The 15,043-nt window shown below is 40.7% G+C and overlaps 1 protein-coding gene across 2 annotated transcripts in view; it reads left to right on the top strand.

Annotated features, from left to right (window-relative positions):
- The window catches only part of LOC132196407 (hypoxia-inducible factor 1-alpha-like), a 41,886-nt gene that overhangs the window by 12,718 nt on the left and 14,125 nt on the right, over positions 1–15,043 (top strand). Inside the window, exons 1-7 of one of the 2 annotated variants that reach the window (XM_059619014.1) lie at positions 2,708–2,874; positions 2,941–3,128; positions 3,187–3,329; positions 3,557–3,772; positions 3,828–4,066; positions 4,123–4,229; positions 8,914–9,061. In XM_059619014.1, coding sequence (XP_059474997.1) covers positions 2,723–2,874; positions 2,941–3,128; positions 3,187–3,329; positions 3,557–3,772; positions 3,828–4,066; positions 4,123–4,229; positions 8,914–9,061 — 1,193 coding nt within the window. In that variant the 5' untranslated portion in view covers positions 2,708–2,722. Of the gene's footprint in view, positions 1–2,707; positions 2,875–2,940; positions 3,129–3,186; positions 3,330–3,556; positions 3,773–3,827; positions 4,067–4,122; positions 4,230–8,913; positions 9,062–15,043 lie in introns of those variants that run through there. The other variant, XM_059619015.1, reaches the window with a different exon arrangement.

The following is a 15,043-nucleotide window of genomic DNA, read 5'->3' on the forward strand; positions in this document are numbered from 1 at the left end:
GCAAAATGTAAGCAAACATGCATTAAAGCGTATCGTCCGCTCGCCGCGCGCGAGTTAAATCCATGTTTGCCGGGACCTCACGTGTCCGCCTATCCCACTCGTTATAGCCTCAGAGCGCGGCGGAAAAGTGCATTCGAGTGGCCTGCAGGCTCAATGTTATTGAAACTATAGCTAGACGCAGACGGCGATTGCGCTCCAACTTTCACTTCTTCGCCGTGTGCTAAACACAGCCTGCGATCGGGAATTCTTTTTCTAAACGGAGCGACTCGAGCACATTTTCCAACCAAATGTCGCGTAAATCTCTACGTTAATAGCCAGTGCTAATGGCATGCCTGGGTAGTCGAGGGCAACTTTTTCGCAGGCAATGACGTCTGCGCGAATATATCCACCTTCGGATTAAAATAAGCCCATACATAATTACCGCGTAGTTTCGCGATTCGATTTGCAAGGCAAGCTGGAAGGAAAGTGATACGCAAAATGCGTCACAAAAAATATCTGCATTAATTTTATGGTCAATAAATTGCGCTTGACGATGAACACGATTTTGCTCTAGCAAATAAATACACAGCCATGAGATGGACTAAAATTTTTATTTATAAATACGTTACCGTGTTGTTGATAAAATTCAAATTTCAAATAAACCACCCGCATGCGGTGGATAGAAATATTCATCGCCCGCTCCTGATAATTCATAGGATATTTAAATTCGAAGCAATCGCGTGTGGTTTTATTTATTTATTTCGAGACTGGCGTACTTCTCAATTATGCAATGGCTTTGTTGCATTGATCACATGCTCTCGATTTGTTTGTTCTGTGTATTTATGTACAATGAAAGGAATTGACTCGATCACTAGGTCATGAGCACACACATTATTATGGAATAATAAACATCCTAATAATTGTGTTGTGTAACAAATTCGTCAATAATTCCAGTTTGTATCCTATTGGGACTTTGATTTTAATTTACACTATAACATTTAAATTTTCTTTAAAATCTCTTTTTTTTACTTACAGTCTTATTAAAAATAAATTTAAAAAAATTTCGTCAATATAATTTTGAAGTTCAAAATAGTGCAAAATGCCAAAAATGTGCAATATCACCCCTTTCAGTGAACGACCTGAGCCAAACTGCTTCAAAGAACAAAAAATTTATAAACTGACAAAAAATATGAATATATCATCGATGATATTCCGGCACGCCTCTGTTCCAAAATAGACTCATATTGCGCTCAACTTTTTCCCTGAGAGGAAATCGATTCCAGAAAGTGCCCAATAAAACCAGCACCGTCTGTAAATCAACACTGAGCACGCCACGTTATCTTGCCCAACTGATACTTTTCCGAGCGTTGCGGCGCCACCGAGTCGTGCAGAGGCACAAAAAATTCGGTCGGAAACTTCTCTGCTCGCTTGATTATACTTTCAAGTTACACGATTTCTGGTGTTTCGAGTTGGAAAAAAAGACCTGTTTTCGCCTTTCACCAAAGAAAATAAGAGAACAAGCAACACCGTATTGAGCCCGGGCAAAAGCTACTGAAAACTTTTTAACTTTTCCGCCCGAGAGAATTTGTTGGTGCTGCAAACAATTTCCCGCACCATTTCCAGGCACTTCCCAGGTCGCTCGGAGTGCTAAAAACAGAATGACTCCAACAATCAGAAGCGGAGGAAACGGGATATTTTATTGTGCCGCTCTTTCACAGATCTATAAATAATGAGCTCGTCGCGCATCGATCTTTGGCCCGAAATTGTAATCTGGCCGCGCCCAGCCCGACAAGGGAAGGGTGCGTTTTGGGCTTAAAATTAATGTCATTGGTGCGGCGGTCGATGTGGGGCTGCTTCGAAAACACACCGGGCTAATTTGCCGGCTGCGAGAAGCGAGGCCGAGGCGAAATTCGGTCGACCCTCTTCTCAAATGGCATGAATGGGGTCCTGCCCTTGCGCGCTGCTTCTCAACTTGAGCGGGCTTTTGCGACGCAAAAACGCCAACTTGGTGCTGAGGATGTTCTAGCGCTCCGGGTGCCACTGCCATCTGCACCATCGAGAGCAAATCAAAGCTTCTGCGTGATAAGATTAAATTAATTTAGTGAAGGGGAGCCTTGACGATTACACTTCCTGCGATTACTATGATCATTGGACTGGAATTACAACTAAATATTTTTATTTGGCATCGTAGTAAAATTTTCGAGATATTACTTTTTTAGTTAGTAAAAATTGTATATGAAAAAAATTAAAAGAAATTTAATTTTTTTTCTACTTATGCATTTATTTTTTTTAAATAACTAAAAAAAAAACGTAAAATTTTAATTATTTTATGTTTACTGTTCAATATTTATTTTCAGAAATTTTATCTGATTTTTTCCAGGAACATTCTTGTAAGATTTGTGTGTGTGTGTTTCTTCTTCTTTTTTTTTATCAGCTTTGCCATTTTTAACTTGTTTACAAACGTCAAAAATAATTGAGTAATGCAGGTCAGAAATATTTGTGGCCGTAAACAAGTCCAAGAAACAATTAGTCCTTGTCTGTCCCCACTCTCACTTTGGTGAATAGGTTCAAGTTATTTTTATTGGACGAACGGAAAGAAAGAATCAATTAGAGTTTGACACGATCTTGAGATTATGGTTGCCAAACTGATGCAAACTAAAAAAACATGATAAAACTCGATAAGACCGATTTGAATTTTCTCTCGTCTCGGAGGCGTCAGTGTAGATCCCAGGTGCGACGGACCATGTTGTGCCATAACGGCCAATATCGAAACCACCAACCCCTAATCGTCCCCCACAACCACCAGCATGCCTGTCACTTCCAGCAGGGCATGCACTGCTGCCCGGCGTGCATCCAAATGGCCATCCAATACCACGAGCACTTAGAAATGCAATGGTGCTCCGACCCCCCCCCTCAATTATCTTATGCAGATTTTAATTGTTATTTTTTTCATGTTCACAGGAATTCTGAGCGGCGCAAGGAAAAATCGCGCGACGCAGCCCGATGTCGCCGAGGACGGGAGACGGAAATCTTCACCGCCCTGGCGCAGGCCCTGCCGCTGACCTCAGCATGCTGCAACACGCTGGACAAGGCATCCATCATGCGCCTCACCATCTCCTATCTCAAAGCACGGAAAGTGGCCGAGCTCGGTAAAGATTTAGAAATCAAATTAATTGGCAAATTTATTAATTTAATTTTTTTTTTCAGTTCCCTCGAGAAGTCTTGCAGTCACAGGAGCTGCAGATGGAGAATTTCTGCAAGCTCTGCAAGGCTTCCTTCTTGTCGTATCATCAGACGGAGACTTGGTTTTTCTTTCGGAGAATGTTAGTCAACACTTAGGATTATCCCAAGTGAGTGTAAAGCAAACAAATAATGTCTCCTCTAGAGAGTACTAAAAAAGCAGACACCAGACACTGATATTTTTTTAAGACCTCTTATAATATTTTTTTTTTATTATTGGATTGTTTCTGTTTCCTTATTATATAAATAAATCTGATCTTATTCTGAAGTCGTTCAAGTACACGCAAAGCTATTATTTTGGGCATTTCAATTCTAATTTATGGTCATCCCATTACAGATGGACATGATGGGAAATAGCATTTTCGAATTCAGCCATCCTTGTGATCATGATGAACTACGAGAAGTCCTGGGAATTGCCAAGAGCGGAAATAAAGCCAGTTCTAAATCAGTGGTGCAGGCCGAGTCTCTCCAGCCCCAGTCGTTTTTCCTGCGTATGAAGTGCACCCTCACCACCAAGGGCAGAAATGTCAACCTGAAGTCAGCCTCTTACAAAGTAAATTAAATAAATAATTATATATTTCAGAATTCTAATTAATGATTTTTAACAGGTCATCCATTGCACTGGGCACATACTAAGGAAGGCCTCAATTAAGGAGGAGAAGGATGTTGGTGGCAGAGGAAGCAACTCGAAAAAGGAAAACACTGCTAAAGAAGACCCCTTGCAGAGGTGCTTGGTAGCCATCGGGGAGCCGATTCCACACCCTGCAAACATCGAAATACCCCTGGACAAGCAGACCTTCCTTAGCAAGCACTCGCTCGACATGAAGTTCACTTACGCCGACGACAAGTATGGAAATTAATTTACTTCAATCCTTGAAATCACTAATAAACTTCTGTTTTCAGTATTGGCGAGTTTCTGGGCTACGACCCGGAGGACCTGATCGACCGCTCCTTCTTTGAGTTCCACCACGCCCTGGACCACGAGATCATCCACAAGGGCTTCAAAAATTGTGAGTCATTAACCTGATTGTGATTACTAGTGTTATTAAACCACTTCTATAGAGATGGTTTATGCCAGTTGTAAAAATCATTTCACGACCTTGTTTACAAGTGCAAAATGGGCGCTATTTTCCCAGACGAATAGTCTACTTTTATTATCATGAAAAGTGACATTTTTTTTATTGTTTTGTAACAATATAAAAAAGAACAAGATTCTGAGCCAAAGAACGTTACTTTATCCTAGAGCATAAGTGATGTTAGCACTTGTTTAGAGAGTGACATGTTGTATTTGGACAAGGATGAAAATATGTGGCACTAATTTAGACTGTCATTCACATGCGCCCAAACAGCAGTTTTTTCGCAGTCCAGCTAGAAGCCAGCTGGGTCTAAATTTATCTCAAAACAAAATCTGCCAAGTTCTCAAAACACTCGCAGTGCAATTAAAATTAAGAGAATGCCTCTCTTTTCTTTCATTACGAAATGAAAGCAGACATTAAAATAGGCAGCACGTGGACGCTCTTAGCTCCCTGTCTATGATTGCCAAAGATCCAATTTTGTCTTTTTCTGATAAAATAATTTTCTGATAAAGAGTCACTTGACATCACGTGCCAAATGCTTAGATTCAAGGTAATCCGTACTTTTGGCTTTTGGCACCGGTTGAAAGTGGGGGCGTGGAGGTGCAGTCGCGACCCTCGGAGTCACTTCTTGGCTTCCGAAGCGTCCTGTGCTGCCAGCTATTCTGGGACTTTGTCTACCAAATCGCAATTTCAATCTTTTCCGTTGCTTATAGTCGAGCGAGGAACACTTTGATAAACTCTTAGCCAAATGAATCCCTCCCCCGTACATTATCTCCCCAAAGAATTAGTGCCTGCCGGCACGCGAACTCCACCTAGTTGTTTTTACATGCTATGCCTCCTCTTGAGAATGTTCTTCTGCTTATTTTTTTTTATTATTAAGGGTTGCATCCCGTGTTTTTTCTTTCTTTTATTTTGGCCGCTCTTGTGGCAGGTTATGTTGTTCTCGGACGGCCCATTATACAGCCAAACTAAAAATAAATATTTTACAGGCAGCACATTCAACAGCTGCGGTGGTTTGCTGCTTTTTGGCATGCTAATACACAGATTCAAGATGCTGACATAAAACTAATCTAGCGGCACCACTTGTGACTTATGGAAGAGTCGTTGAACTCGGAAAAAGAATCGGGGAAAATTATTAAAAGACAATTTACTCGCGGTACTTAAATTTTGGCAGGAAATTAAAAGGCTCTCGTTGCTGACACGCGATGAATTGCGAGCGGCATGTGCTAAATCCCAAGAGACCATCTCGCAATTTTTCATCATGACAATAAAATGCTCTGCTTTTTCTGCCGGCGAAAAGCTGATCGACTCACAAGAAGAAGAAGAAATGCAGTAAAAATTTAGTGGCGCCCGCAAGGAAAGTGCGAGAGTTATTTCAAAACATACTTTTATACGAGAGGCAAGTGCTGCGGTCGCTCTCTGACAATTCGGTGGCGGCGGTCCATTCTAGAAACAAGATCACACAGCGGGATTTTTCGCGCGAATATTCGTTGCGCGAACACCGAAATAATTTTTACGGCCGGTTCAAAATAAATTCGATGAGCACCGACGCGTCCACTCTTTATTTCATCCCGGCCAAGGGACTCCCCGGTGGTGTACGTGCTCATCTTCGCGCATTTTATTTGTTTACTTTCACTCTTGAAGCTGCTCAGCGCGACCACCGGCAGTTTAATGGTTCACTCAATCGGCGAACATGTGCACCATTTCATTTTTTTTGCGCTCTTTCTCTCTCGGTGCACTTTGGCCGGTCGGATCCGATTACCCCCGGCCGGCCAGCGGGGGGCGCCAGTTGCAGGTCGTCAACCCTTGATGTGGTGGTGGCTGACTGGCTGCTGCTGCGTGCTCGCTTTATCTCTCCAGAGACTGTTTCACGCAATGGCCCATAAAGATAGTCTCCAGCGCCGGGAAATTGGATTTCGCCACCGCGAGGCGCAAGGCGACAAATAAAACTATCAATCTTCTTTGCATTTTGATCTTCCGCACAACCGAGTTTGTTTTTCCAGCTCGCAATTTAACCGGTCACTCTGAATTTTCGGATTGGAATTTAATTTGCAATTTTCCTTTATTACTTGCCACCAAGAAGTCAACTCAAGTGATAACCTTTTTGATTCCAATTTTCTGATAAGACAAATTCCAAAATGTAGGTCAATTTGCATCTTCTTCAATTTTCAATTTTGAATTTAAACAGTTCCTTCTGCAAATTTGACTATTATGTTTTAGTAAATTATATTAATTTTAAATACTCCGGTATCACCATGTTTTCAATTTTTTTTCCACTCTAATTGACCTTATATCTATAACATTTCTTTAATTTACAAAAAAAAAAAATATAAACATTTAATTGAAATCTACTTATTTGAATTTTATTATATACAGATTGATTTTATTTCCAAATATAGATTCTTTGTAAAATTCTAATCATTAATTTATCATTGAATTAAAAACTAAGCGTACGTCATACCCGTAAAAAAATTATAGCTATATTTATCAATTTATGTAATCTTTTTTTTTAATTGAATATTTTTTAGTTATTTCATAAACACATTTAAAATTTCTTTCAAAATTCAGAATGAATAAACTAAATTCATTGTACATAATTCATTATCATAATTTATTATCTAATAATACAGCTTTAAACATGTCCACCAAAAAAGATTACGATCTTGGAATTCTCTTGTTCGTAGTAGATAAACTAGTAATTAAAATTTAACAACCGCCGTCTTCATGCGCTATTTACTCTTTATTACTTGCGAACTTTCGGAAGCCACAAGTAGCGGCGTTTATTTCGCCCAAAGGTTGCATTAATCTTTGATACGCCTTCGGGGGGAGCTTGCGCGCAATTTGCCTTACACAGAATTCGATTTGTCACTGTCAGACAAATCAACACGTTGCACGCCGAAACTATTACCGACTTCACAGACTTGCGCGCTGCAATGCGAAAACAATCCGTACATATTCAATTCTTATCTCGCAGCAGCCGGAGCTAAATTACCATTTGGAGTTCAACAACCTGCTAAGCACGCGGTAATAGGCTTTGCAAAAATAAATACGTAAATAAATCTTCTTTAACAAGCCGAGCACGCCGGTGAGATATTAGCTCGAAATGAAACGTCAAGAGAGAATCTTCCCTCGGTGCGAGAAAAGCCCTTTTTTCGGGGGGAAACTCGCCTTCCCACACCCTTGGGAGCCCTTTGTTGGGGTAAATGCCATGGGTCGGCCTTGTTTTCTTCTGTAAGCGTCTTATTGCACACTATGTACTTTTCACGCGCGCGGTCCGTCAGCGGTCGAATTCGAAGCGTCTGCATTCAGGAGCCAGAAGATATTAGCACGGCCGTCGGCGGCGTGCGTAATAAATTTCACAACAAATACTTTGTGTCTGTAATGTAATGCCGTAACGTCTGTTGGCGTCCGTGCTCGCTCTCTGATATTTCACAGGCCGCTTGTGTCCCGCCAGCGTCTTCAAACATGCACCGACGGCTCGCTTTGTGCGCGCTATGCAAATCTTGGCTCGCGAGCATCAGCACTCCAAAGCTCTATTTGCAAAACTTTGCCCGTACGCAAACTCTATTTCGAGTTTGCAAAATTATTTATTCGGCGATTGCGAGCAAAATAAATCTTATTGTTAAGTTCGCTGCGAGTTTAGTTTCCTCCGTCGTAAAAACGGGTGCGTTCTTCTTGACAACAAGTTGTGTAATATACTTTTAAACTTTTCTTTTACTTTTCTTTTTCCCCGCAAGCGAAAGTTCTAAACTGCTGCCAAGCGTACGGGGAATATAATAATAATAATAACTGCGTGCGAAGTTTTTAAGTTTATCAAAACGAGAGTGCAGAGGAACTAGATTATTCACGTAATATAGCGACACGGCCTTGTCGAACGAATATACCTATGCAAATCTCAGGCCAGTTTCCAAATTAGTTTAATTTATGGTGCCGTAGCAGCTTTAAATAATGAAAGAGGCGTTTGAGACGTTCAAACGGGCCGTGTTACGACCGCGGCTGTTTTTCAATTCGATTTCGTTCAACCGAAACTCTGTAGCATATAAATCTTTAGAAGTTCTTAAACTAAACGCGAAGAAAGGAAAAGCTCAATTTCACGCTCATTTTTGTAAATTTTACCATGACGCTAAGATGAAAATTATCTTTTAAAAATAGTAAAGAATCAGTTTAAAACAGCAGTTTTTACTAAGAAATAGTGAGATAGAAGAAATTTAACACGAATTATAATTTATTTAAGTATATCAAAAATCAAATTATCAAGTGTTCGAGATTGTATTGGGGGGGGGGGGGGGTGTTGATCGGCTTTGCAGTTAAAATTGATATTGGGGGATTGTAGAATATGTTTAATATGAATTAAAACTCCCAATTCTATTATATAATAATTGTACATTTAAATTATTCTTTCAACTGAGATGCAGAAAGTTTAACTCTGATTTCATTGCAAATCAAATTACTTTTTTCCTAAAAATAAATATTGATAACTTTTTTTTATAAAATTTTTAAAATGAAACAATAATAATTGATTAATAATATTAAATATTTCTCTAAAGTTTGATTAATTAACGCTGTCATTATTTCGTAATATTTGTTTGACAACAATTTTTCTGAATTTATTTTGCAGTGTTCGCCAAGGGCCAGAGCGAAATTGGCCGTTACCGCTTCCTTGCCCAGGGAGGCGGCTATGTGTGGGTGCTCACGCAGGCCACCCTTCTGCACGGCGGCAAGGCCCAGCAGCCGATCAGCGTCGTGTGCGTCAACTTCGTCATAAGGTAGGACACGAACCCTCTTTTTTTTTATTTTTCTCCACCGCAATTTTATTATCGGTCTCGGGAAGCGCCGTTTTCGCATCTTATGAGTCGTAGTCTGCCTGCAAATAGAATCAAAAGAGAGATACACGTCTCGGTTGATAGAGCGAGTGACTCCATAAAATAGCCGTAAAAGTTGTCCCGCGCGTGGGCGACGCGTTTTTCGCTCCAAATATACATTGTGTAATGTTCTTGTTTTTGAGCGATGCTAATATATAATTTGTGCGAATTCATCGCGAATTCAAGCCGCGTTCTTCAACCGCACTGCATCGTCATAACCGTCGGAGATTTACCCGCGAGCATCAACAGTAAAAAATCGCTCCCAGGCATCGTGGTAAAAGAGGGTGAAAAACGCTCTCTGCATTTTTCAACCCTCTACGAGTCAGAATATACTAAGGAAAGTAGGAAAGGGAGTGGGTCCGAATTTCTGCTTTTTCTTTCTTTCCCTTCAACTTTTCTAGCTTCTATGTTGGAATATGCATGAAATGAACATTTTAAAATTTATGATAAAAATCAATTTATTAAAGTTGCCACTTTTATTAAAAATGTTTATTTTTTATAATAAATTTTGGATACTTTTAAAATCCAAAATTCTCAACTGAAACGTTCTACGTTATTATTATTATTATTATTATTATTTTTTTTTTTTAATATCTTCCTTGCAATTGATTAGGGTTACTTTCATTTGCATTCGAATCAATTAAAAATCGGAAATTGGAAAATGAATATTTGTTTTTATATCTAATTTTTCAAAACAATGAATAAAACTGGTTTCCATTATATTTTTTTTATTGTTTTAGGTTAAGCAACTTGCACATAATTTGGAAACGTGGACTCTATAGATGCTTGAAAAATGTTCTTATAAAAATCCTAAATTAGTTAAATTTTAATTAAATAATTCCCATAAACGTTTTGCTGAAAAATTCTCTCAATTTTTTGCGTTTCTTTTTTAAATCCTCAATTGAAATAAATTTATTCAGCACAATGGGCGATTTCACCAATCAAAATTTCTTACCCACCCTTAGAACCCAAACGCATTAATGCACAAATTTCGTAGTCACGTTCCAACGGCGGCGGCCGCTTTTGTCAGATGCGCCGAAATATGAGAGCGATTTCGAGAGGGTCTGTTGCCGTCGGGCGCTTTATGTGCTTGTTCCGCGTAAACGCTCGTGTGTTTTTAAGTTTGAGTACGGCCTAGTTGAGGACAAACAATAGAATAAAAGTGTCGCAGTGTTGGGCTCGTTAATGAATTAGTGGCCCAGCTTGAGGCGTGCGTGTGAAGCAACACGCCACAACCGCCACTTTAGAACACGGACCACGTGATCGTCATGAATGAGCGGGTGCCAGCCGCATTTCTTACTTTATTTCCTCTTCTCGGATTGAGAGAGAGGCGAATTCATCCGATTGCAAAATTCTTTCAACGCATAAAACTGAATAAAGAGCTCGCAACCCTTTTTCTTCCGCAATCAAATAAAACGAGGGCGACGAAATGGGTGGTGCAATTACGAGGCGCAAAACCGGCTCTTTTGATCCTCGTTCCACGCCGCGGGGGTTAATTAAAATATCGCACTTTGATGTTGCACGTCAAGGATGCCAAATTGTGCATACCTGCCCAAGTTATTTTGGAATCGTCTCGCGAGACGCAAAACAATAATATCGTCAGCGGGTCGATACTCTCGCTGAATAGAAATACCGCAGCTGATAAGTGTTTGTATTGAAAACGGGCGACGAAAGATTCATTGTCGCTCCGGGGCGGAGGTGCAGGAAAATTGGAGGGAAAGTAACAATTCAGCCAGTGGTGCGAAAGCGATGGGGAAACCGACCGACTTTCAGACTTTGGTCGATCAAACGGGTCGCCCTTGATTGGCCCAAATTTTCTCCTGCAAATATTCTCTTCCTAAAATAAAATAAAATTTATATAAATGCAAATTTAGGACCCAAGATAAAAATTATAAATATTTTTTCAAGCCAATACTCTACTTTGACAAGTTAAATACTTTTTTTAGTCACTTTTTTCCTGAGTTTTGTATATTTTAAGGAACATTTTTAGTAGAGCATTTTCTTTCCCTACTCTACTTTAAATCATTATCCTGATCTGAAAATAAGTAATTGCCTGATTCCAATTTTTAGTGCAAATAAAATAAAATAAAAATTGCAAACATTTCATGACGTCTTTTGGGGTTACGTGTTATTTTTTCTCTTATTCTTTTCATTTAATTTAACGAGGTTGGTGTTTCAATTTTTCATGATGAAATTCGCTTGAGTTTTAACTTTTGATTTTGGAGACAATATGAATTCTTAATTTTAAGACAAATGAGGGTTGCCAAATCGAAGCTGTGCATCGATATACGCCCATTATAGACCTTCGGCACGCATCATTTTCTCGGCGAAAAAGGAGGTTCTGTCACCTAATAGACAGGAGGTCTTCCGTTTTTCCGCTCGATGCCGCACGCACCAGCGGAATTTCCCATTTCGCTGCGTCAGTCATTGGGGGCCCTTCTTTCTTCCCGCTGACAGCCCTCAGCAACGAATAATAATCATCTCTGGACCGCAGTCGTCGTAATAACGCGCGATATTATTATATACGGCGCTTGCAGACGCATCATTAGAGATAAAGACAGTCCCCTTGCTCGCAGGTCCGAATATACATCTCGGACTCTTGTGCAGCCAGATTAAATCTGCTGTCAAAGTGTTCACGGGTGTTTTATTTTCCCCGCACTATTAGCTTTTTCGCTGATTCCAAACAGGTTTTGTGCAAAATTAAATAAAAGAGTTTGGCACCGGCACTATCTGGCTCTTGAGCGCCTCTGCCTGCCTGCCTATTTTTTTCTTTTATATTTTTTTTTCACTCTCTCGTTTGCTCGACTGCCGCGGAATACAGGCGAGAGATGAACACGGCGTTTGGCATAAATCAGCGAGATTTTCACGGCCGACGGAAAAGGATGGAGAGAGAAAAAGGAACATCGTGCCAACTCCGCTTTCCTCTTGCACCAGCCATTCTTGCTCAGAACAACCATTAATAATATTTTTGTCTTATTCTGCCGCCAACTTGATTTATCAGGCTCCTCAGAAAGGCAGAATTTCGAGATGCCACGTCTTAATTGTGTGCTGATTCAATTAACTCTCCGACGATCGCGTTATAATATTAAACTGGGGCGCTCCCCCCATTCCCTCTCTCCACGGGCTATTTAATACGCATACAAATTACCCGACGAAGATGAAAAAGCCCTTCTCCTCTTATACTGATGGAAATTCGCTGATAATTATTCAGCCTAATTACACGCAAGTGTACAGGGGCGCGCAATGAATACACGAGAAGTTGTTGAGTGGCCTCCGTGAAAGGGCTCATGTACTGCTTTTGGCCAGTTTGAGAGCAAATTTTATTACACAATACAGCCCTCGGTCGCACGAACTTAATGTTCTCCGCGTGCATAAAGCTACAACATTCTGGTACACCGGTTTTTTTTAAAAAATATTTTTTTATAATCGCCCTGTTGTAAGCTTGATTTTTAAAGTAGAGGCAAATTAAAGTGACGGAATAAAATTTTAAAATGGTGAAGAGGAAAAATCTTGCCTGGAAATTGAGTTGAACAAAAATATTAATTTATTCTAATGACAAAAATTACAATCCAAATGGCTGATGTTGGATACATTTAAAGTGTTTTGATTTTTATAGCTATTGATTTTCTTTCTTATTATCTTGGAAATTTTGTTACTGAATCAGAACTAATTCTGTATATTAGTTGACAAGGTGTGATATTAAATTACTGTAATCGCCCAAAAGCTATTAACTTTTTGAATTTCAAGTTTTGAATCTTGATTATGAAAAATCCTACATCAAAAAGCACTTAAGCTGCCTCTGTGTTCTTTTCGTTTTCATTTCCATAATGTGAACATATCGACTTTACAATTGTAAACCAAGAGCAGTGAAGCAGTCTTGCCTTTTAGCTTTCGATCCGCGGCGCAACATTTCAATTCTCCGCTGTATGCAAATGCACGGCACACACACACTTGCCCAGCAGCCCGGTTTCGGCTGAGGACAAAAAGGGGTGTGCGAAGAGCGGCGCATTCACAAGCCTATACATATCCAGGCCATTCTCTCCATTAAAGTGCGGAACTGGCCCAGCCAAAGCCGAGCGCTGCGTTTAACTCTCCTCCACTCCTGCAGATCTTCCACTAACTCCCGAGTCAACTCTGATTATCTCGCGAAATAGGACATCGAACGCGACACGCACGTCTTCGCATTCATTTGTTTTGCGACGCAACCCGAGCCTCTCGCGAGCTGCTTGATTAGTTAATAAAAACGCATGTTCCATAACGACGTAGAAGAGTCGCGCATATCTAAATTACACACTCACTTTGGCGGTGATAAAATTACACCAGGCCCGGTGCTGCTTGTCGTGCCCATATTGTATAATTTGTCTCGCTAGCAGCTCCAGTTCAGCTCTTTAATTATTCGGAACTGAGAGCGGCGAAATGAGAAATTCCAGCAGCGCGTCCCTTTCTTGATGCAAATAAACAGCAGCAGTTTGCCCATTCATCAGTCTTTTTCTGTGTGGACCGACAAAAGGAAACAACAAGAGCGGTTGCGAAACTCCCCGGGTCCATCCTCCAACAAACACAAATTTTTTTTAAATTTTTTATTCACGTTCTGCCCATTCAAATTGATGACGACTTCTAGCATGATCGATCCCCGCTCCGAACCACTCTTGGTCGCCGTTTGACTTACGTACAAGGTCAGAGGTTAATGCCGCAAGATACATCTCGCGTGACCTCGGCGGAGTGTTCATTTCGAATTCGGTGCTTTTTCGACCGACTGAGATTCGACAGACGTTCAAAGGCTTTCTGTTTGGCCAGCAGCATCCCCCATTGTGGGCTTCTTATAGCTATCGATCCGCCTCTTGTGCATGAGGCCGGGGACACTTTTTGCGCCTTCTTATTCAGCCCGCCGCAAGCTAAATAAATTTCGACTTGCTTCTCCGCAGTAGAACTTTCCTTTTGGTGTAAATCACAATTACCTAAGCGCAATCCGAGCGCCCTGGTGGCTGTTTGCTCACCACTCGCGCGCGGTTTATCGCTCACCCTGCTTATCCGCGTGCAGTGCCACTTTAATGGCAGCAACCTAGAAAAATTGCTGCGAAGCAAAGCCCAATTAGACGGCCGGCGTTTATTTATTGCGCGCGAATCTCTCCTTCCGTCGCACTCGCCATTATATTCTCGTTTTACAACTCAGCGGAGGGAAAGATAGAAACGTGCACTCTTGCACGTCCCGCGGCAGATGGGAATCCAATACACGCAAAAAGCAGTTCCACCCTGCACATGAATATAAATTTTACACTTTTTGCTCCCAAATGGATACATTCCAGCACCAGTTTCGCTCACGACTGACAGGGAAACCCTTCAGTAAAAGAAAAAATTCTCCATTTGAATGAAATTCCTGGTGGGATTACTATAAAATTAACAAAACCATAGATGTACGTGAACTTCTGTCAAATTGAAACCTCTGTCTGCAATTGATCAAATATTAAAAGATTTCACAATTATATTGAAAAATGGTAAATTATGGAAGCCGAATAATGGTTTAAAAAAGATACAAGTTTTTTAATCTAATTTAATTCGCTGACATAACCACACAACGAAATGTATGTAAATTCTAGGCTATTTTCATACTCCATCAAAACCTATCCAATAAATCAAATATTTTCTTTTTTCTATCAAAGATCCAATTTTTATCCGCCACTGAATGGCTTCCTTGCGAGTTTCGATCACGCGCCTGATTGATATGCAATTGCGAGCCTCTCGTCCCAATCGTCAGTCAGCTGCACCAGCACTCGGTCTATTTACTTTTTGCCGCACCACCGACCTTTGACCTTTGAAGTCGGAGCTCAAGAGAGAGTGGATTTGGCGGCGACCACCCCTTCTCGGCACCACCCCCGCTCAACAGCG

The sequence above is a fragment of the Neocloeon triangulifer genome, unplaced genomic scaffold (genome assembly GCF_031216515.1).
Source record: "Neocloeon triangulifer isolate White Clay Creek 2 clone unplaced genomic scaffold, ASM3121651v1 ptg000012l, whole genome shotgun sequence".
In the NCBI taxonomy this organism is placed as follows: domain Eukaryota; kingdom Metazoa; phylum Arthropoda; class Insecta; order Ephemeroptera; family Baetidae; genus Neocloeon; species Neocloeon triangulifer.